Raw genomic sequence first — 23,477 nt, 5'->3', positions numbered from 1 at the left:
TGTCCATAAGCCTCCCGTTGTAGACCATCTGCCAGATGTAGAGAGAGCCTGAGTTTCATTGATAGTCAATCTGTGATGCCAGTTTTATACCTGGGTGGGATGTTGTACATTTGACCATTACAAGGCCTCTCAAAGTCTATTCTTCATTGTTCAGATGAAATAGGGCCAGATTTTCAAACACCAGTAGCCCCAGTGTCAGCTGGGGCTGTGTTTGGAAAATAGTTCTGCTGACTAATGTGTCAGCCTGTTGACACTTCCAAAATACAAGGCTATTTCCAAAACATGGTCAGGGGGATTAGCTTTGCCTCTGGCAGGTAAGTTCAATATAGAGTTCAGTAACAGGCTGGACAGGGCCAGAAGGAGATTTTCAAATAGGAAGAGTGAACCATCCTGAGATGAGTGGAGAGCTGCATGTATGCACACAATATGATGCTGCTGCTGAATTCAAATGTTGAATGAAAAATGTTGTCCAGTTTGAGCTGCTTAACTGATGGTACAATGTTGCCATCACTGCTAAAGCATTTGGTCATGTGGATGAGCTGAGAGGCTGCAGGTCCTCTGCCTTCCTGTCTGCTCCCATCTGCAAGGTTTAATATGCTCAGCCATGGCTACCACCTGCTTTTGAATATTGCATTCCAAAGTCCATTCTGGTCGAGCCAGCGCCCAGCACCACGAATTGGCCATTGAGCTTGCTGGTCCAATTCAGGGTTTAGAATTTAACATAGCAGCACGCATCAGTGGCTGTGGGTGGGCACTGAAAATAGTTGGGCTGTACTCCAGTGTGAAAATCCAGCCCACAGTTTGGCTGAGCATCATCAATCCCACAACTCGTGTCTCAAATGCCAACAAATCACCAGAGCAGATGAAATAGGGTTTAAGCCATAAAATTGTTCTTTAAGATCATGACTAATCTGATCTTGGCCTCAACCTCCCTGTCTATTGCGGAAAAAAAAACTTTGCTCTGTAGTTCCAGAATCTGTCTGTCTCAGCCTTGAATATGTTCAATGAGCCGACCACCACTGCTCTCTGAGATGGAGCATTCTAAAGGCACTCACCCCTCTGTGAGAAGAAATTAATTTGCATATCAGCCTTCACCGAGAGGCCCCACACTGTGAAGCTGTGCCATATAGTTTCAGACTCATTGAAGGGATAACATCTCTCAGCATCTAAGCTATCAGGCCCTTTCATAATATTACTTTTCAATAAGATCATCTCTCATCCTCCCAAACTCCAAAGAGTGTAGGTTCAACCAATTCATCCTTGTCTCATAAAACAATGTCTTCATCCCGGGAATCAACCTAATTAACCTTTTCTTAACTGCCATTGAAAATGGGTCCATTTCTAACTAAGACATCCAAACTGTGTGCAGTAAGTACTTTTGGTGTGGTCTCATCAATGCCATTTACATTTACAACTATGTGTTTGTAGTGAGACATCCCTAATTTTACGCTGTATCCCTTTGCAATAAAGGTCAGCACACTATTTGTTTTGCTGTTTACTTGCTGTAGCTATGTGTGAACTTTTTTGGGTTTAATTTATATGGATACTCATGGCCCTCTGCACCACACCATTCTGTAGTCTGTCGCCATTTCAATAATATAGTGCTTTCATATTCTTACCAAGGTAGATTACCTCATGTTTTCCTATTTTTGTATCCCATTTGCCATGTTTTTGACCACTCACTTGACAAGTTGCTTCCTCAACTAGTTTTCTATCACCAGCAAATTTGGCTCCAACATGTGGGGTTCTTTATTTAAGTCATTTGTACAGATTAGCAATAGGGGAGGCCCCAGTGCTGATCCCTGTGACACTTCACTGGTTACTGTTTGCCATCCTGAGGATGACTGTTGTTAGCCAATTGTTACTGTTGTTAGCCAATCCTGTATCCATGCCAAACTTCAAGACACCTTTTAAGTAGAAGCTTACTCAATGCCTAATGGAGATGCAGGGTTTTTATTTTATGTTCGTAATCATAGGACATGGGCACCAGCTCACGTTTTCTATCTGTAATTACCTTTGAGAAGGTAATGGTGAGCTGCCTTCATAAAATGCTGCAATTCATTTTGTGTAGATTCACCCATAATGCTGTTAGGATGAGAGTTCCAGGATTGTGATCCAGTGATACATTTCCACGTCAGGATGGTGAGTGGTTTGGAGGGGAACTTGAAGATGGTGATGTTCCTACGTATCCACTGCCTTTGTTCTTCTAGACGGAAGTGGTTGTTGATTCAGAAGGTGCTGGCATTGAACCTTGGTGAATTTTTGCAGTGCATGGTACACACTGCTGGTACTGAATTTCAGTGCTGGAAGGAGTGAATGTTTTTAGATTTGGTGCCCATCAAACCGGTTGATCTGTCCTGGATGGTATCAAACTTCTGAGTATTGTATCTGAGGAGTCATGAATGGTGCTGAACATTGTGCAAACACAGGCAAACATCCCCACATCCCCATGTCTAACCTTATGATAAAGGGAAGGTCATTATGAAGCAGCAGAAGATGGTTGGGCCTAGGGCACTATCCTGAAGAGTCCTGATGAAGGGTGTAAACCTGAAATGTTGACCTCCCTGCCCCTCTGATGCTGCCTGACTTGCTGTGTTCCTCCAGCTCCATACTGTATGGACTCTGACTCCAGCATCTGCAGTTCTTGCTATCTCCTTGCTGATGGAGCTCAGTGAGCCTGGCAAAACGCATCAGCGAGCAGGCTAATGCTAAGATAGTGCTACTTGTTAACACTGTTGTTACCACCACCCATCAATTTATCGATGATTGAAAGTAGACCAATTGAGTGGTAGTTGGCTGTATTAGATTCCGTAGAGGGTATACCTGGGCATTCTTATACATTGTGTACATGCCAATGCTATCGCTGTACTGGAGGCCATCACCTCTAGATCTTGTGCCAGCTTCCAACAAAAGGAACCTAATTAGGCTGATATATAGGAGGGTTGATTGAGAACACCAGGCAAAGCTTTAAATTGCTATCTCCCAAATGTTACTGTTAGCAAATTCCCTCTGTAGTATCCCCAGGTGAAATGAAACTTCTCATTTTGCCTGAGGAAAAAGAAAACCTACTGTAAACAGAACTGATATGGATTTCAACTTGGATGGGCAGAGTTACATAACACATTCGTGCCTGCAAAACTCATGAATAATTTCATAACCTTCCTGTGTGGATTAAGTTCTAAATTAAATTTAACAAGTGGTTTCAAATGCTCTTGTCCACAGAAGACTGTTTCTGAGAACAGTCCTGATAGAACACTCCCCACTACCACCCCAGCCCCCAGAAACTGCCAGAACAAAAACAGATTAAACCTTTTACCTTTTTGATATAATTCACCATTCATGAATTGTTCATGGAGATTTGTTCTCCAATGTGAGACCAAAGTTACCCTGCCACTGTATTATAGCCTTGTTCAGATCATCATGTTGTTTTCCAGTGATCTCCTCAGCATTGTGCCTTATGTGGAAGCCAAAAGCTTTCTCTTTCCAAGTATATTAATTTGCTCCATGAAGTGCCATGTTCTGTGAGCTCACTAATAGTCAGACACACAAGATTTCCAGTGAGACATTTCAAAGTAACTAATTACCTTTAGGCCTTAAGAAGTTCACTCGTGGAGTGGAAACACTTCACTGATGTTCGTTTTGTTTTTACCCCAGAGACTGCCTCAGAGATTTCCCAAACTGCTTTTTTCCTTCTGCATTTCAAAAAGAAAACACAATAAGCTGAACTCCGTGAGAGTTCACCATTGTGAATGTTTTATACTTTATTTCACTAGCAAGCTGTAGAATCTTTGCATTTTGTCACTTTTCAGCTTAACTGATTGAAAACACATGTATGGAATTTTCAAGAAAATAACTTATTCCACTTATCTCAGCATATGAATCACATTGATATTGCAAATGTTGCTGTAGTGTTGTTGCTTTTGCTAATTTACAAGCATGGTGATGGAAAAATAAGGATATTTACAACAAGAGTAGGACATACAGTCCCACACCTCATTAACCCATTTAATAAAAATGTGATTGGCTCAATTGCATTTACCTGTCATAATTCTGTATCCTTACATAACAAAAATCTGCACACTTTAGGTAGGGCTGGAATCATTGGTCCTGGTGCTGCCATTGGCCCAAGGCCCTGACCTGAGCTCAGTGGTTCTCCTAGAGCCCAGGACCCTGATTATTGAACCCCCCTCAATCCCTCCCCCACCACCCCATCCCCCGCCTACACACGCGCACACGCGCACACACACACACACCACCAAAGGCCCTGCTGTTCGGTCCTAAAAGCAGCATGGGTCGCGTCCACTTTGAGGAATGCAAATGATAATTACGTGAATGATAGCTGGCCAGTCGTCAATCATATTTAGACATCAGCATTGAACATTACCGCCCCTCACATTCAGGGCATACCTGCTGTTATTTTCCAGAATTAACTCTGGAGTTTATGGTGATTGGGGAGGGAATCTAACTTGCAGGGGGCAGACAGACGTGCACACAACTGTAGATGTTTCTCCACTGCCCACTTGCCCAATACAGACAGACCCTGGCACATGCTTTGTATTGGATCAGGGAAGGGAGCCCAGGCATTTTGCCAACCATGCACGCTTCCACCTATGTTTAAGGGGCAATCAACTTTACTTTTAAAAGTTGTCCCTCTTTTCCAGGGATCCGACTTGGCAAGTTTGGTAAGACGCAGTTCCAACCAGCTGGTCAGTATTCTTGATTGCACTGGACTGGATCTTACATTTTTTAGGCTAAGTGTGAGTCACATCAAATTCCGAGGAGTGATTATCCTGATGAGGTTCAGTGATCTTCGTTATTGTGTCTTACCAAATTGCCTCACTGATTACCTAGTCATGCCCTATAATATTAATCGTGTCTGATTTTCACCTCCCCTAACCACGTTGTCTGTGGAACAACCTGTCATTCAGTGGATATCCTGGAGTTCACTGGCACTCCTTGGCACCATTGTTAAATGATATAGTGCGCCCGGACTACGAAGCACTGTCCAGAGCTGCCTTCCACGGTTCCTTAAATTCACCTTGGACGTTGTAGGCAAGGACAAACCGCTTTGTGGAGAGGCTGCTGGAGGTCCTGCTGGATGGGATGGTGCTGAGGACTTCACCCACTTACTCACCAAGACCAACAGTAGACACTGTAGCACCATTTATCTGAGATTGCTACCCAAGTTAAAGCAGTCTGAGACATCTGGCAGGATGCCCCCAGCACAGGAGGAGAAAGATCAATGACATTCTCCACTCTGCCAGGGTAAGTTCCAACACACCCTTTCTGATTCCTCACATTTACTGTCCCTACTACTGTTTCCAAATCCCATCAGTGCTCTATCACTCTCTGTATAATCTCTCACCTATAACATCTTCCCTCCCTCCTTGTCACTTGCCCCAACGCCTCTCAGCATCGATTCTGTATGCTCTTTGTGATGCTCACTCACTCTGGACACCTACCACCTGTACCAACAGCAGTGAATGGGCCACCCACTTGCATCTTCTGCCCCTCTCTCATTCCAGGAGGAAAACAGCACACTTCAGAGCAGATTTAGGATGGGTAGTGGATTGTTGGCTGTTCTGATCCTTTATGAGGAGGGCATCCTGACTCTCACTACCCCAAGCAGGGCCTGGACAGGTATTGGAGGTTACCCTTCCCTTACAGTGTCAGGAACCCCTGAGTGAAGGCGCTGTACCCCCGACTTGACTGAAGCCTGCTGATAAGTACGACAAGATCCATGGCTTTGTGTCTAAGCTAAACTGCAAGATAGAAGTACTATGAGCCCCAAATCTCTGGCTGAGAGGGCATAGTTCCAAAAAAAAGCACAGTTCAAGGCAGGGATGCTGAGACCTCCCAGGCATGCTGAGAGTGAGTGAGCGAAGAGCCTCGAGATGCAGCCTGCTCCAGTTCATGAGCCGTGTGCATGTCGCTGAATGCACAGAATCCTTCCTGCAGCATTACAATGAGAGTTTCCAATGTGCAACATTAAAATGCAGCCTCATCTTGTAAGTTGATCAGAAATGTGCCATGAGGATTTGTGGAAGCTGGTAAGTATTCAGTGCCAACGTGGAGTGCATGTAGCTGGTGCTCTTTGAGTGTGCACTGAGGTTTGTTGTGCTGCTTTCCAATATGGGTGTTGTGAACTGGATCTGTCGGGTATCTGCCCTAATTTCCATGTCATGTATTCCCTTGTTTTTTGAGCAATGTTGCTAACTTCAGAACCTGAATTTTAATGGGGCAAGTTGGCCCTCAACAAGGAGTTTAATAGGTGCTAATCCCTATTGGTTGGCCAGTTGAGACTGCCTGGTGAGAATCTCACCACCACCAGTTGTGAAACGGGAATGAGATGATCTTGCGTTGAGTTGTTCTCGTTCCACTTGTCTTCACACATCTCATCATAGGCCATGTTGCTTACACTTGTATAAGATTCCACCCACTGGGTGAGTCAGTTTCTATTATCATTTCTGTTCCTGAAGAAGCCAAAAATACCCAGCCTAGCTATGCCCCATCTCAATCTAACCATCCAAAAATGCTTGCTTCGCAAGGAGCGGGTGGAAATTCTGCTTATACAAGGGAGCCCAGAAAATCTTGGAAACTGCTGAGACCTGATACTGTCAAGTCTCATGTTCTTTGCAGTGGATTTCATCAATGAATAACCTGTTAAAGCTACATATAAATCCCAGTGGAGCACTGGAAGGTTTAGGGACTGTTACGTTTAGTACCAGACATAAATAACATTGCCATATGAATGTAGGATGTAGATATACAAGTGTACTACACAGATTCTCAAGCCTACGCTGCAACTTAATTAGATTTTAACTGAACTTTTGTAGCAACTGCACTTTCTATTCCTATCTTTTGACACCTTTAGGGCCAATAACCTGTTGATCATGCTCTTGAGCATATTCATTGCCTAAACATCCCCAGACCTCTGGGGTGGAGAATCTCAAAGATTCATAACTCTTTTGAGAGGATAAATGTTTCCTTATCACATTCCAAAGTGGCAGGAATGCTGGTGAGTGGTGAATGAATGTATATTACAGTGCAGGTATGTTTAAGGTTTTAGCAAGGATTTGTAGCTCATGTTGTGGATGAGGTTGTTGATTTGCTCACCAAGCTGGTTTGTTTCGTTCAGACGTTTCATCACCATGCTAGCTAACATCAAGAGTGAGGCCTCTGATGAAAAGATGTTGCTCTACTCTGCTTGGAATTTATACCGTCCTTCCTGGTACGGTGAGTAGTGTCAGTTAGGGTTTTGTTCTGTGTGGGTTTGTATATGGGTCTAATTCTATATGTTTGTTGATTGCACTATGGGTTGAGAACCGTGCCTCTACTAATTCCTGTATGTGTCTATGTTTGGCTTGGACTAGTATGGTTACATTGTCCCAGTTAAACTGATGACCTTCATCGTCTGAGTGTACTAACATTAGGGTTGTTTTGCTGCTAGCTGATATTCGTGTATTCTGATGGCTAGATTCCTTCCTGTCTGTTGGACGTAATGTTTGTAGCAGTCGTTGTATGGTATTTTGTAGACAATGTCATTTCTACATTTCGTGGGAATGGGGTCTTTAATCCTTGACTGTTTGTCGTAGAGTCCATGACAAACACTCACAAGGATTAAAGACCCCATTCCCACAACATGCAGAAATGACGTATTCTACAAAATACCATACAACGACTGCTACAAACATTACGTCCAACAGACAGGAAGGAATCTAGCCATCAGAATACATGAATATCAGCTAGCAGCAAAACAACACGACAAACTCTCCCTGATATTGGTACACTCAGACGATGAAGGTCATCAGTTTAACTGGGACAATGTAACCATAGTAGCCCAAGCCAAACATAGACACACGCAGGAATTACTCGAGGCACAGTTCTCAACCCACATTGCAACTCACAAACATACAACTGGATCCCATATACAGACCCAGACAGAACAAAACCGGAAATGACAGTACTCACCATACCAGACCGGACAGTATAAATTCCAAGTGGAGTAGAACAACGTCGCTTCACCGGAGGCCTCACTGACGTTAGCTAGCGTGGTGACGACACATCTAATTGAAAACAAGCCAGCTCGGTGAGCAGGTATGTAACAATTATCATGTTTATGCTACAGAACTACTTCAAACTTTGTAGCAAACTCCATGGCACAGGTAATCTGTTACTTGTCTGTGAGTTGGATTTTATGCAGTTCTTTGAACATTTAGTTCATCTCTGTATCCTGGGTGCTGCCTAATACCTGAGTAAGGGTTGTGTGTGTAGATAGACATTAAATGACATTAGCAACTTGGGTAAAAGATTGTTCAACCCTCATGAAGACATCAGTAAAGGAGACTGAGGCTATGAAGCATTATTTGGCAAAATGCTTTATTATTGACCTACATTTATATGGGTTAAAACTGTTTATATTTACTCTAAATATGGATTTCTATCTGTTGTAATTAGTAAGACAATCAAGACTTTGTTCCCACATCCTTGTGGGATTTAGACTACAGCTTCAAAGAAAGACATATAATTAGTTACAAAAATCTTTTTAACACTTGCATTGTGTTTGTCATATAAATTACAGCCAAATTCTTAATGCCACATGTACAATCTGTCACCCTGTTATTATTTCTTGTAGGAAGAAAATGAAATCCTTCTCTGAAGTCTGGAGAATAAATGAAGGGAAAGAACTGATGGACTGGGTGATGGTGAATAAGTAGAGATTTTTTTTTCTTTTTTTAAAAATAAATACATCGATATGTGATGCTGATCTCCTCCTTATGTGTGTTTGGTTTCAGGGGAAACTTGGGGTTTTGCATCGTAACCAATGAGAGAAATACTCAATTGCACTGTCTTTACAAGTTGTTTTTACCCTGTCCCTGCTTTGTCCTTATTCAGCTTGTTTATGTTCTCCATGTAAATCCTACAAAATAAGATAAATATAGATAAGGAAGTACAATTAACACATCTTGGCTTTTTCGTCCAGAAAAACTATTAGGCCCCCTTTCTATTCATGCCATCCAACCATTTCTTAAATGACTTGTAAGGCTTTTTTGCCTTTAATTTCAGTACTTCAAGAAAGTTCTGAGGTCAACGATAAATTTCAGCAGTTTGAACAGTGTCCATTGTCCTAAATCATACAATCTTGACATGTTTTTATAACCCATGGCCAATTTCATAAAGGTGTTGCCAGAATTTATATCTTGGAAAGAATCCCGAGACATCAGTACAGAGAACACTGTTCCATTCTGAATCCAGACAATATTTTGTATCTTTTTTAAATAAGAGAAACTACAGATTCCTCTTCCCCTCTGCTGGGCATTTTTTTTCTAAATGCAGTAAAGTTGACATTAAGCAAACTTTTAAAATAAAGTGATGAGTTGGACTAAAGTTATACCATCGTGCTTCCTTTTTTGCTGCTTGTACAGAGAGCTGAGAAGAAAGGACCGTGTGTGAAGTCCTGCTGCTTTTTAATGGGAAGGTTATGTTTAACTTGTGTATTTTGTTAGGAATCAGGGAAAAAAATCACATTTGCCTAAAATCTAATTGTAATTCTGTGTTAAATTAGAAAAAAAGTGAGAGCAATTTGTAACCAGTGTAATGTATTGTAAACCAGAACAAATAAATTATAATTTCTTTTTGTATTGCAGTTGTTATTGCAGAAGTAACAAATTATATAGTCCTTAGATTTTGTCATTCCTTCATGAAGGTTGGAGTGTTTGTCCTTGTTGCATCACGGGGAAGACTACTGCTTCGCTTGATCTTCACCTGTCACTGGGTTTTCGTGAGCCATTTAATTGAGGACCATGTCTAAACATGGTTTCACTTAATATTTACAAGCACTGAGTTCTAGCAATTCCTTCAGTAGCAACCAATATTATATGTACCCTCAACAACAAAAAAAACTAAATTGTGGAAGTTGGAAGTCATATACAAAAACAGGCATTGCTCAGCAGGTGTGGCACCTTCTTCAGAATGGGCATTGGATCTCAACTGGATCTTAACATTGATTTCTCTCCACAGATACTGACAGACCTGCTGAGCTTTTCCATGAATTCCTATTTTAGCGTTATGAGCCCTCCCCAGATGGGCAGACTGAAGGGAACTCACTATTGTCCCAACTGAGATCGGCTATCGTTAAAATGAGAAAATACTAAAACTATTCAGATAATCAAGACAACAATTGTAGAAAGTGAAACAAGATTAATGGCTACAATTTTCCCAGGTTAATGGAGGGGGATCTGGGTGTGTATAGAGGGCTTAAATTTCTTGTAATTGACGTTGAGTCTGAACATCATCTCCTGATTAACCGGGGTGGGATTGAAAGTGAACCTCCTGGGATCTGTCTGGCAATTGATTAGAAACATGAACAGGCCATTCAGCCCATCAAGCCTGCCTCCCTACTCATGGCTGGTTGAACACTTCCATGCCTATTACCCACCTCATTCACATAACCCTGTATGCCGCTGGTAATCAGCTGTCTATCAATCTCTATCTAAACATACTCAAATGCTGAACTTCCACTGTCATGTGAGTTAAGGAATTCCAAAGATTCATGAGCGTCTGAGTTTAAAAAAAAGTCTTCTTATCTCAGATCCAAGTTGCGTCCCTCTCATTTGTGGCCCCTGGTTCTGAACTCTGTAAATGGGGAAAACATTTTGCGTGTATCTGTTCTGTCTGTTTCTGAAACATATGAAATGTTTAATATGAGGTCACCACTCAATCTCTGAAATTGTAGAGAATACTGTTTCTCCAATGTCTCAGAATGGGTCAGTCCCGCCATCGCAGAAACAAGTCTGGTGAACGTTTGTTACAACCCTCCATGGAAATAATACCTTTGTGGAGATAAGGTCATCAAAACTGCACAAAACACTCCAGGTACACTCTAACCAAGCTCCTAGACAATTTAAGCAAGACTTCAGTATTTCTGCACTCAATCTGCTTTTTATGTATCACAATTTAAGTATTATTTGCACTCTCAATTCTGGATTTCCTGGCCAGGGGATCTGCTTCCTGATCTGTCAGCAAACTGCCGGTTACTGAAGGTGAATGCACAGGGGGAAGATCTCAAGTGAAACTGCCATGCTGGCCAGCTTTTGTTCAGTGAAACCAAACAGCTATAGCCTTGGTAAGTTGAGAGGTTGTTGGGCATAGCATTTTCTCTGAGTGCTGTCTTAGCTTGACAGGTGATTGCTAACTTCTTAGAAGGCACTTCATCTGTCTAACCTGTTGCTTGACTCTCCTTCAGCCGGGCACCCTTGCTCCCAGCCTAGATCGTGATATGGGTGTCTTGCTCCTCCGAGAGGGACAAGAGGAGAAACCATGATCAACACCAATGCAGCCTGCTCAGCCACACCCCGGACTACAGGCTGTAGGATGGCAGTGGCAGGAGGCAAACACCCAGCACACTGTGTAGGATAAACATAGTTCACACAGAGACAGTGTCAGGGCGAGGATACAATCATTTAAGACTGAGTTGAGAAATTTCTTACTTGAAGGTTATGCACATTTGGAATTCCCTGCCCAAAGAGTTGGATGCACCGTTAATGAATATATTTAAGCTGCTTCACCTGGAAGGTATGTTTGGGCCTTTGGATACTGAGGAGAGAGGCAGTAAATAGATAGCTGAAGAGACAGTGGATGCATTAGTGGTGATCTTTCAGGCATCACTATAGCCAGCGAGGGTCACAAAGGACTGGAAAATCACTGACGTGTCACCCCTGTTTAAAAAGGGAGTAAGGCAAAAGGCTGAAAATTAAGGCCAATTAGCCTAACCTCGGTCGTGGATAAGATTTTAGAGTCCATTGTGAAGGATGTGATTTCTGAATATTTGGAAGTGTGTAGTACAATAGGGCAAAATCAGCATAGTTTCATCAAGGGGATGTCATGCCTAACAAATATGCTAGAATTCTTAGAGGAAGTAATGAGCAGAGTAGACCAAGGAGAACCAATGGTTAATATCTACCTGCACTTCAAGAAGGCTTTTGACAAGGTCCACACAAGAGCCTGCTGGGTAAGATAAGGGCCCATGGTGTTAGAGGCAAGGTACTAGCATGGATAGAAGACTGGCTGTCTGTCAGAAAGCAGAGAGTGGGGTTATAAGGGTCTTTCTCAGGATGGCAGCCGGTGACAAGTGGTATTCCACAAGGGTCAGTATTGGGACTAACTTTTCACTTTGTACAATAACGATCTAGATGAAGGAACTGAGGGCATTTTGGTTAGGTTTGCAGATGATACAAAGATAGGTAGAGGGACAGGTAGTATTGAGGAGGCGGGGAAGCTGCAGAAGTATTTGGACAGGTTAATAGAGTCGGTAAAGAAGTGGCAGATAGAGTATAATGTGGGGAAATGTGAGGTCATTCGCTTTAGTAAGAAGAATAAAAGCATGGACTATTTTCTAAATGGGGAGAAAATTCAGAAGTCTGAAGTGCAAAGAGACTTTGGGAGTTCTAGTCTAGGATTCTCTCAAGGTTATCTTGCAGGTTGAGTCGTAGTTAGGAAGGTAAATGCAATGTTGGCATTTATTATGAATATAAAAGCAGGGATGTATTTCTGAGGCTCTGTAGGGCTCTGCTCAGGCCACATTTGGAGTATCGTGTGCAGTTTTGGATCCCATATCTCAGGAAGGATGTACTGGCACTTGAGTGGGTTCAGAGTAGGTTCACGAGAATGGTTCTAAGAAAGAAAAGCTTAACATATGAGGAATGTTTGAGGACTCTGGGTCTATACTCGATGGAGTTTAGAAAGATGAGGGGGAATCTGAAACTTAGAATACTGAATGGCCTGGACAGAGTGGATGTTGGGAAGATGCTTCCATTGGTAGGAGACACTAGGACCCAAGGGCACAGCCTTAGAGTAAAGGGAAGACCTTTTAGAATGGAGATATGGAGAAACTTTTTCAACCAGAGAGTGGTGAATCTATGGGATGCACTGCCACAGAAGGCTTTGGAGGCCAGGTCACTGAGTATATTTAATATTTAAGATAGATTCTTGATTGTCAAGGGGATCAGGGGTTACAGGGACAATGAGGTTGAGAAACTTATCAGCCATGATTGATTGGTGGAGCATACTTGATGGACTGAATAGCCAAATTTCTGCTCCTATGCCCTATGGTCTTATGGCCAGTTTTTTCACCTCGTGTGGTTGCAGCTGAAGGTGCTGTGGGGATATTGGAGAGGTGTTGGGAGTGAAGGAAATGTGGACCATGGTGTCCCAGAGGGAACGGTTCTTGCAGAAGGCTGACCCGGCAGGAGAGGGGGAGGAGAATACTTGTCTGATGGTGGCATCTCGCTGAAGGTGACAGAAATGGCAGCTAGTGATCCTCTGGATGTGGATGCTGGTAGGATGGTATGTGAGGACCAGAGGGGACCTATCACTACTGTGGGAGGGAAAGGGGGGGGGAGTGGCAGGAGTGGTGGTTGGAGAGGGCTGACGCGTGGGAGATGGATCTGACCCAGCTGAGTACCCCATCAACAACAGTGCTGGGAATCCTTGTCTGAGGTAAATAGTTGACATTTTGGAGGCCCCTTTGTCAAACTTGGCATCATCAGAACAGATGTAATGGAGGTGAAGGAACTGGGAGAATGGAATAAAATATTTAGAGGAAGCATGGTGTGAGGATGCGTAGTCAAGGTAACTGTGGGAGTCGAGTTAGTGATAATGGGAACTGGCCGACGGAACCCCGCCCACGGCCGACAACCTCATCGCTCCGCCCACAACCTCCACAGCCAGCAACCCCAGAGAAGACAGCCACACTGAATCCTGCCGCATCTTCACCATTCCCCCAGACCTTCCACTGACTGAGGACGAACGGTCAGTCCTTAGTAAGGGGCTCACCTTTGTCCCCCTACAAGCGCACATCAACAAATACCAGTCACGGTTGGACATAGAACAGTTTTTCCGCTGCCTTCGCCTCCACGCCTACTTCTTCAACCGAGAACCTAACCCTCCCTCCACTGACCCCTTCTCCCGCTTCCAACACAAGTCCTCCTCCTGGACACCACCCCCAGGCCTCCTACCTTCCCTCGACCTCTTCATCTCTAACTGCCGTCGAGACATTAACCACCTCAACATCTCCGCCCCTCTCACATACTCCAACCTCTCCTCCGCAGAACAGGCAGCCCTCCGCTCCAACCCCCACCTCACCATCAAACCCGCAGACAAGGGTGGCGCAGTGGTAGTATGGCGCACTGAACTCTACATCGCCGAGGCCAAACGCCAACTCTCCGACACCACCTCCTACCGCCCCCTCGATCATGACCCCACACCCGAGCACCAAACCATCATCTCCAACACCATTCATGACTTCATCACCTCAGGGGACCTCCCACCCACAGCCTCCAACCTCATTGTTCCCCAACCCCGCACTGCCCGTTTCTATCTCCTTCCCAAAATCCACAAACCTGCCTGCCCTGGTCGACCCATCGTCTCAGCCTGCTCCTGCCCCACCGAACTCATCTCCACCTATCTGGACTCCATTTTCTCCCCTTTGGTCCAGGAACTCCCTACCTATGTCCGTGACACCACCCACGCCCTCCACCTCCTCCAGAACTTCCAATTCCCTGGCCCCCAACACCTCATATTCACCATGGACGTCCAGTCCCTGTACACCTGCATTCGTCATGCAGATGGCCTCAAGGCCCTCCGCTTCTTCCTGTCCCGCAGGCCCGACCATTCCCCCTCCACCGACACCCTCATCCGCCTAGCCGAACTCGTCCTCACCCTCAACAACTTCTCTTTCGATTCCTCCCACTTCCTACAGACTAAAGGGGTGGCCATGGGCACCCGCATGGGCCCCAGCTATGCCTGCCTCTTTGTAGGTTACGTCCCTTTTCCGCACCTACACAGGCCCCAAACCCCACCTCTTCCTCCGGTACATTGATGACTGTATCGGCGCCGCATCTTGCTCCCCAGAGGAGCTCGAACAGTTCATCCACTTCACCAACACCTTCCACCCCAACCTTCAGTTCATCTGGGCCATCTCCAGCACATCCCTCACCTTCCTGGACCTCTCAGTCTCCATCTCAGGCAACCAGCTAGAAACTGATGTCCATTTCAAGCCCACCGACTCCCACAGCTACCTAAAATACACCTCCTCCAACCCACCCTCCTGCAAAAATTCCATCCCCTATTCCCAATTCCTCCGCCTCCGCCGCATCTGCTCCCACGATGAAGCATTCTACTCGCGCACATCCCAGATGTCCAAGTTCTTCAACGACTGCAACTTAACCCCACCCCACAGTGGTCGAGAACGCCCTTGATTGCGTCTCCCGCATTTCCCGCAACACATCCCTCACACCCCGCCCCCGCCACAACTGCCCAAAGAGAATCCCCCACGTTCTCACACACCACCCCACCAACCTCCGGATACAACGCATCATCCTCCGACACTTCCGCTATCTACAATCCGACCCCACCACCCAAGACATTTTTCCATCCCCACCCTTGTCTGCTTTCCGGAGAGACCGCTCTCTCCGTGACTCCCTTGTTTGCTCCACACTGCCCTCCAACCCCACCACACCCGGCACCTTCCCCTGCAACCGCAGGAAATGCTACACTTGCCCCCACGCCTCCTCCCTCACCCCTACCCCAGGCCCCAAGATGACTTTCCACATTAAGCAGAGGTTCACCTGCACATCTGCCAATGTGGTATACTGCATCCACTGTACCCGGTGTGGCTTCCTCTACATTGGGGAAACCAAGCGGAGGCTTGGGGACCGCTTTGCAGAACACCTCCGCTCGGTTCGCAATAAACAACTGCACCTCCCAGTCGCAAACCATTTCCATTCCCCCTCCCATTCTTTAGATGACATGTCCGTCATGGGCCTCCTGCAGTGCCACAATGATGCCACCCGAAGGTTGCAGGAACAGCAACTCATATTCCGCTTGGGAACCCTGCAGCCCAATGGTATCAATGTGGACTTCACCAGCTTCAAAATCTCCCCTTCCCCCACTGCATCCCAAAACCAGCCCAGTTCGTCCCCCTCCCCCCACTGCACCACACAACCAGCCCAGCTCTTCCCCTCCACCCACTGCATCCCAAAACCAGTCCAACCTGTCTCTGCCTCCCTAACCTGTTCTTCCTCACACCCATCCCTTCCTCCCACCCCAAGCCGCACCTCCATCTCCTACCTACTAACCCCATCCCACCTCCTTGACCTGTCCGTCTTCCCTGGACTGACCTTTCCCCTCCCTACCTCCCCACCTACACTCTCCTCTCCACCTATCTTCTTTTCTCTCCATCTTCGGTCCGCCTCCCCCTCATTTAACGTCAGCTTTTGTGCTCCTGAGATGCTGCTGGGCCTGCTGTGTTCATCCAGCCTCACATTTTATTAACTGTGGGAGTTGGTTGGGTGTATTCAGTATTGGTAGCTAGCATATCCCCAGAAATGGAAACGGAGATATTGAGGAACAGAAAGGAGATTGACCAGGTGAAGATGGGAGCAGAGTGGAAATTCGAAGTGAATTTGATAAACTTTTCTAGTTTCAGACGGGAGAGGGAAGCGGCACTGATGACGTAATCAGTATACTGGAGAAAGATATTTGGGTATAGACTGGAACAGGGAATGTCCCACATACCCACAAAGAGACAGGCATAACTGGGGCCCAGTCAGGTACTCATGCCCACCTCTTTGATCTGAAGAAAGGGGAGAAGTTAAAAGCAAAATTGTTCAGAGTGAGAACAAGCTCTGCCAGGTGAAGGGGGAGTGTGGTTGAGGATGGGGACTGTTCAGACCTTTTTTCCGAGGAAGAAGCGGAGAGCCCCGTGACCATCCTGCTGAGTGATGAACACTAAAAGAGGTTGCACATCCATGGTAAAGGAAAGGCAGCTGGGACCTTTTGTAATTAGTTGGATTCATGAACAATCATTTTTCTTCTTTGTTACCTAACAAGACTTGTCAATCTAATTCCGAAAAGTTGGTGTCCTGAAGGAGACAGTCCAGAGAAGGCCCACATGGCTGTTCCTGGGTATGGTGGGACTGTCTTGAGGAGAAATTGAGTAGGTTGAACCAGTATTCATTAGGATTTAGAGGAATGAGAGGCTATCTTATTGAAACTTAGTTTCTTACTTACTTACTTAGGGGACTTGACAGGGTTGATGCAAATAGTTTGTTTCCAGATTCTCCCACAAGGGGAAACAAAAAGCACAATATGCAAATAAGGGGTAGCACATTTAAAACAGATGGACAGAAATTTCTTCTCTCGGGAAGTGGTGAAGCTGTGGAATTCTTAACCACAGAGTGGTGATGATGCTGGGTCATTTATGGTGTGACAGAATTTAAATCAGTATGGGAGTCAAGGATTATGACTGAAAGGCAGGGAAGGAAGTAAGGGGAGATGGTTGAGGATTACAAAATCAGCTATGATCTGCCAGAATGATTGAGCAGATTCCATACACTGAATGGTCTATCTCTGCGCCTACGTGTTATGGTTATCTTATTGGTTTTAATGACTATTTAAGGGATGGTATGGATGTGAAACAGGTTCCCAAATGAGGTTGAGAAGATAAGACTGCCTACAAGGTACTGGAAATGTATTACCAAACTTTTAACTGAAGTCAGAATTGTGAATTTTGGTCTCTTGTCGAATAAAGTTCCCTCTCCTGCCTTTCGGTGATACTGTCCAGACCCTCTCAACATCCAAGGCTTCTTTTTTAGTATGTATTGGCTGCTCACAATGTGATCTCCTCTAAATTGAACACTGGGGGTGTTCAGTCATCTGTTATTTTTAGCTCTGCAACTTGCTCCCAATCAGACCTTTCAGTCTGCTGCTGTTCTCCAAAGAAGCTTAACCCAAGCCTGGGGAACAATACATCATTTTGTTCAGCAATTTCTGACTCATTTTTGTTTTGGGTTCATTTGCATTTTGTTTCCTCTCCCATCTCTGTTATTTTCTTTTGCTTTCAGACAGCAACTATTCAGGCTTTGTGATCTAGACAAATCTTTTGTCTCTTGCCCTATCACCAATTTTGCTTTGAACTTTCTTTTTGTAATACAAGACCAAATATTTAACCTCTCCTGCCATCCATGCTATCACGAACCTTCACTTCCGTTCTTCCAAATCCTTCCCACCTTTCCATTTACTCACAACTTATTACATTTCTAACTTTTTCTAGTTCCGTTGAAGGGTCATGCACCTCTTGCCACGGATGCTGTCAGATCTGCAGACTGTGTCCAGCTTTTATCTACAGAAGATCAAGGTTCATGACATGCCTCATGTGGCTCAGGTTCTGATGGCAGGTCATTGCTAACATCCATTGTCTGCTGGAACCTTCTTCCCTGTGAGGTAGATTAATGTACATTGCCCATGAGCAATATGTAGAAAGGCAGTTACATAGTAATAATGACGCTCGACCAACAGTCCAGAACCCTGAGCAAATGTCTGTTGACAAAAGGTTAAAATCCTCCTAAGGCAGATGAAACTTGAGTTCACTAAAAAAAAACTAGCCAACCATATAACCATGGGGCACCACAGTGGTACAGTAGTTAACAGCTCTACCTCATAGCGTCAGGAGCCTAGGTTTGATTTCACCCTCAGGTGACTGTCTGTGTGGAGTTTGCACAATTTCCTCGTGTCTGTGTGAAATTCCTCGGTGCTCCGGTTTCCTCCCACAGTCCCAACATATGCAGCTTAGGTGGATTGGCCATTCTGAATTACCCATTGTGTCCAGTGATATGCAGGCTGGATGATTCGCCATGGGAAATGCAAGGCTGCAGAGGTAGGGTATGGGAGTGGCTCTGGGTGGGATGGTCGGTGAGGAATTGATTGGCCAAATAGTCTGCTTCCACACTGTAGGGATTCTGTGATTCACTGTCAATTTTCAATCAAATCCATCTGACTCAGTAATGTCCTTAAGGAAGGAAAATGCCATCTGTACTTAGTCCGGCCAATGTGTGATGCCAGACCCACAACAGTACAGTTAACTCTTAACTGTCCTCTGGGTAATTACTGGGGGGGGGGGGGGGGGGTGGCGTGGGGGGGTGGTGCTGGAATAAGTGCTGGCCTAGATAACAATGCCCACATCCCGTGAACTAATACAATGAAGGTGTCTGTCACTGGTGGGTCACACTGCAGTCACCCCTGAACAGAGGTACTCTGCCTATGACCAATATTAAATGCTTTCCTAATGGGAGAAAGCAGAGAGCTGTGACTGCAATGACTGCAATGAGGATAGATATTTGTAGTGAATGACCGTGGGACATGGTTTTGAGTAGGCAAAAGGATATGAGTGAGCCTGAGGAATGGCTGTTCAGACCGGGACCAGAGAAAGAGGAATGTGTGGAACTGCAAAGTGATTTGCTCTGAGGAGATCAGTGGAAGAGAAAATGCTAGAGGGGTCAAGGATGTAGGGTTTGGTGCCTGAAAGTATTACGTCACTCATCGTGCTTGCCCACTTGAAGTCCCATATCCTCTTGAGCTGTTTTCAAGTTGGAGAGGCCAGATCCCTGCTGCTGACTTCATCTCGACTTCCATCCAGGAATTCATGTCCTCCTTGGGGAAGATCACATGAATGCAGGCCCTCAAGTTACATTGCAGGCCCTCCAGGTAGGAATGAGAGATCTCAGAATAACCTTCCCAGTGTTTTCTCATTCTTATGATTAGAAAAGCCTCAAAAATCCAAATGCTGTTGAGCCATTGTAGGCCATGTCTTGGCCTTTTTAATTAGAAATCCTTCTTTGCCCATATAGACTGCCCTGATTGATTAGTTTAGTAACCCCAAGGTGGCATGTTAATGTTGCAGCTCAGTTAAAGATCTTCAACTATGCCTGCTCCAACTGACAATAGTTTTCCAAATTGCAAACTATCCTGCCAGTTGGCACAAGTAGGGAAAATTCCAACTAGTGTTTGTGATGATGATATTTTTATCAGAGCTAAGAAAAGTTTGAGATTAATTGACTCAGCATCAAACAGGCATGGACACAAATTGACAGCAAAGAAGAATTTGCAGTGATGGTGTTTCTATGTATCTGCTGCCCTAATCCTTTTAGGTGGTAGTGGTTGTGAGTTTGAAAGGTGCTGGATAAGGAACCTTGGTGAATTGAAGGAAATTACTTTGCATTTTATACCAAACTTCAGGTTGAACCAGTGAAGAAAGTCTTTGATTTGGTTGATTTATTGTCACGTGGACCTGAGTACAGTGAAAAGCTTTGTTTACAAGCAGTACAGACATAAAAGTTACTTCGCACAGGGCATGTGTTAGGCGAGATCAACGTTAACAAGATCAGCGTTATTTGAAGTTAGAGAGTCCATTCATCAGCCTAATAACAACAGCAAGGGAGAAACTGTTCTTGAACCTGCTGGTGCGTGTGTTCAAGCTTCTATATCTTCCGACTGACAGAAGAAATTGTAGGAGATCATTACTGGGGTGCGATGGGTCTTTCATGATGTTGGCAGCCTTCCCCATGGCAATGGGCTATGTAAATGGAGTCCATGGATGGAAGGTTGGCTTCGCTGGTGGGCTTGGTTATGCACATAACTTGCAGTCTTTTATGGTGCTGGGCAGACCAATTGCCATACCATTTCATTATGCACCCGGACAGTATGCTTTCAATGATGCAACTGTAGAAGTTGGTGAGGGACCTTATGGACATGCCACATATGCTGAGGAAGAAGAGGCATTGTTGTGCTTTCCTGATGATTACCCCTTCGTGAGAAGTCCAGGATAAGTTGTCGGTTATTGTCATTCCTAGGAACTTGACGCTCTCCACCCTCTCAACCTCACCTCTGCTGATGTTGATGGGGATATGTTCTCCTCCTGTCTTCCTGAAGTCAGTGATCAGTTCTTTAGTTTTGCCAACATTGAGCGAGAGGTTGTTCTCATTGCTCCATGTCACTAAGCCCTCTATTTTTTTTTGTATTCTGACTCATCTTTGTTTGATATCTGTCCTGCCACAGTGGTGTTGTCAGCAAACTTGTAGATGGTGTTCATTTGGAATTTGGCAACACAGCCATGGGTGTACAGGGAGTGTGGTAGGGGGCTGAGAATGCATCCTTTGTTGGGGGAGGGTGGTAGCTCCAGTGTTGTGTTATTGTGGAGGAGGTGCAGTTACGTATGGGTCAGAAAGCTGAGGATCCAGTTGCAGACGGCGGAGCTGAAACCTAGATCTCAGTTTTGAGATCAGTCTGGAGGAGATATTGGTGTTGAAGGTGGAGCTGTAGTCAATGAGCAGGAGTCTCACATAGGTGTCCTTGTTGTCCAGATATTCCAGGGATCAATGCAGGGCTGGGGAAATGGAGTCTGCTGTGGACCTGTTGCATCGGTAGGTAAATTGTAGAGGATCGAGGCACGCTGGGAGACTAGAGTTGATGTGGGCCATAACTAGCATCTCAACACTTCAAGGTTGTGGAGGTCAGAGCCACTGGGCAGTAGTCACTAAGGCACTTTGCATGTGCTGTCACAGGTACGGGGATGATAGTGCTCTTCTTGAAGCAGGTGGAGACTTCACCTTGTAGGGGGGAAGAGGTTGAAGATGTTGGTGAATACCTCCGCCAGTTGGTCCGCACAGGATCTGAGTGATCAGCCGAGAACACTGTCCGGGCCCGTTGCTTTCCTTGGGTTGACTCCCAGGAAGACAGATCTGGCATCTGAAGAGGTCACAATGGACACAGGTATGTCTTAAAGATTTTAATTCATACAGTGTGTTACAACCTCAGGGTGTACCAGAGTTGTTCCTACCAATGAAGAACTCTGAATTGTAATGCAGAATGTTTAATGAAAATGGGCTGACACTAAAAAACAAGTAAACACCCAGCTGTTGCCTTCTTGAGCCTGTGCTTATCAATCTGCTTTCCAGTGAAAATATTGCCATTAGCCATGTTACTGTTTTCATTTATATATCCATGCATCATGTGTTACTTACTGTCATACAAAATCGATTAACCATTCAGAAGCTACTCAAGATAAGAGTTGAGTGTACTGACTTGCTGCCCGTCAAACTGGTTGCTGGCAACCGGAGATGGAATGCACTTAGGATCTGATAACATTACTGGACCCAGATCTGCAGACTTAAAGAAAACCCCAGTGGGTAGCTCCTCTGTACATTCAGAAGCCCGAAATAACATCACGGTTAGCAGAACCAGGGCTGCTTTCCTGTCACTAAGCAACCTGGGACTATCCTCTCTCGTAAGAAGATTCTGTGACAAGGTGAAATTAGTAATGATTCTCATAATGGTCTAAATTACTGTCACACTATTAACACAGACCTCCATTCTGAGGGTGTAGTTCTTCAGTTTCAAAATCATTTTACTGAGCAAATGAAGACTCTGATTAATGAGAAAATTTCACTTCCACTTTGGATCTCATTTAGTGTGCTTCAGCTATATTGACTTCATGCCTGTTGCCAATTCAATTCATAAAACAGGTAAACTGAAATTCATGCTATTGTTGTTTCTTCTTAGTACACTTGATTGTGCAGAGCAGGTTTGAAAAGACAGAGACCTCAGACTGCAAAGACTTGCCAAGGTCCTCCTGTAGGAGGATATTGTTTTGGTAATGATGAATGAAATAGTATTCTTGCTGTTGCTTTTTTGTACAATGACTCTTCTGCTGTGAGCCTTGGGTCTGATTAGTTTGTGAATCTAAAGAAACTTCAACTTAGATTCTGATTTTATGTGGTGAAACTTCATAATCCAGTTTACAAATGAGCTATTCTGATTATTTATGCATATTAGCAGAGTCTCGAGTGAACATTGCCACTCTCAGGAATTCAGAGACATCCTACACAGTTACAATTCCAACCAGATAATTTTAGTTAAACACCCAAAATTCTAAGGGCTGGTAGAAATTTGGGATTGATATTTACAAATAAAAGGGAAAATTTGAAATGCTATTTGTCCTTTTTATATTCACTCATGAGATGTGGGTAACATTGGCTGGGCTAACATTTACTGGCCATCCTTCATTGCCCTTTTAAAAGGTGATGGTGACTTGCCTTTTTTGAACCCCCCGCCACACTGCGGTTCATTTGGTATTACATTTGATAACAGTTGATGCAACCTTGCTGGGCCAGTTCAGACATAACCGTACTGGTGTGGCCTCTGAGGTTATATGCAAGCTGTACCGGGTAAGAGCAGCAATTTCCTTTCCAAAAGGAATTAGTAAGTCAGGTTTATAAAGGTGACTTTATCTGGATCAGAAGGTTATGGGTTTGATGCTATTGTCAGGATGGCCTTATTATCTAGGCCATCTTCTGATGCACTACCTAGGCTGTGCCACATTGCTTGTGTTGTTGTTTTTTGCATTAGATGTGAACCCAACTAGGCATTAAAATCTTAATGGGAAGGTGGTACAGTTAGTTGAAGTTAAAGGGAATGAAATGCCATCTTGGGTTAGGCCCTTTTTGTTTAACTTGCTTGTGGGACATGGACATCGCTGGCTGGCTGAAAATTATTACCTGTCCCTAGCTGCCATTGAGAAGATGGTGGTGAACTGCCTTCTTGAACTGCTGCAGCTCAGGTGGGAGGGAATTCCAGGATTTTGA

The 23,477-nt window shown here is 44.7% G+C and overlaps 1 protein-coding gene across 5 annotated transcripts in view; it reads left to right on the top strand.

Moving 5' to 3' along the window:
* Nucleotides 1–9,610, top strand: part of msh3 (mutS homolog 3 (E. coli)) — a 270,075-nt gene extending 260,465 nt beyond the window's left edge. For all 5 annotated transcript variants that reach the window (XM_059644779.1, XM_059644778.1, XM_059644780.1 and 2 more), the window contains one exon: nt 8,636–9,610. In XM_059644779.1, the coding sequence (XP_059500762.1) occupies nt 8,636–8,717 (82 nt within the window). In that variant the 3' untranslated portion in view covers nt 8,718–9,610. The remainder of the gene's footprint in view (nt 1–8,635) is intronic.
* Nucleotides 9,611–23,477: the final 13,867 nt, after the last annotated feature.

The sequence above is a fragment of the Stegostoma tigrinum genome, chromosome 3 (genome assembly GCF_030684315.1).
Source record: "Stegostoma tigrinum isolate sSteTig4 chromosome 3, sSteTig4.hap1, whole genome shotgun sequence".
NCBI lineage: Eukaryota > Metazoa > Chordata > Chondrichthyes > Orectolobiformes > Stegostomatidae > Stegostoma > Stegostoma tigrinum.
This window is presented reverse-complemented; position numbering and strand designations above follow the sequence as displayed.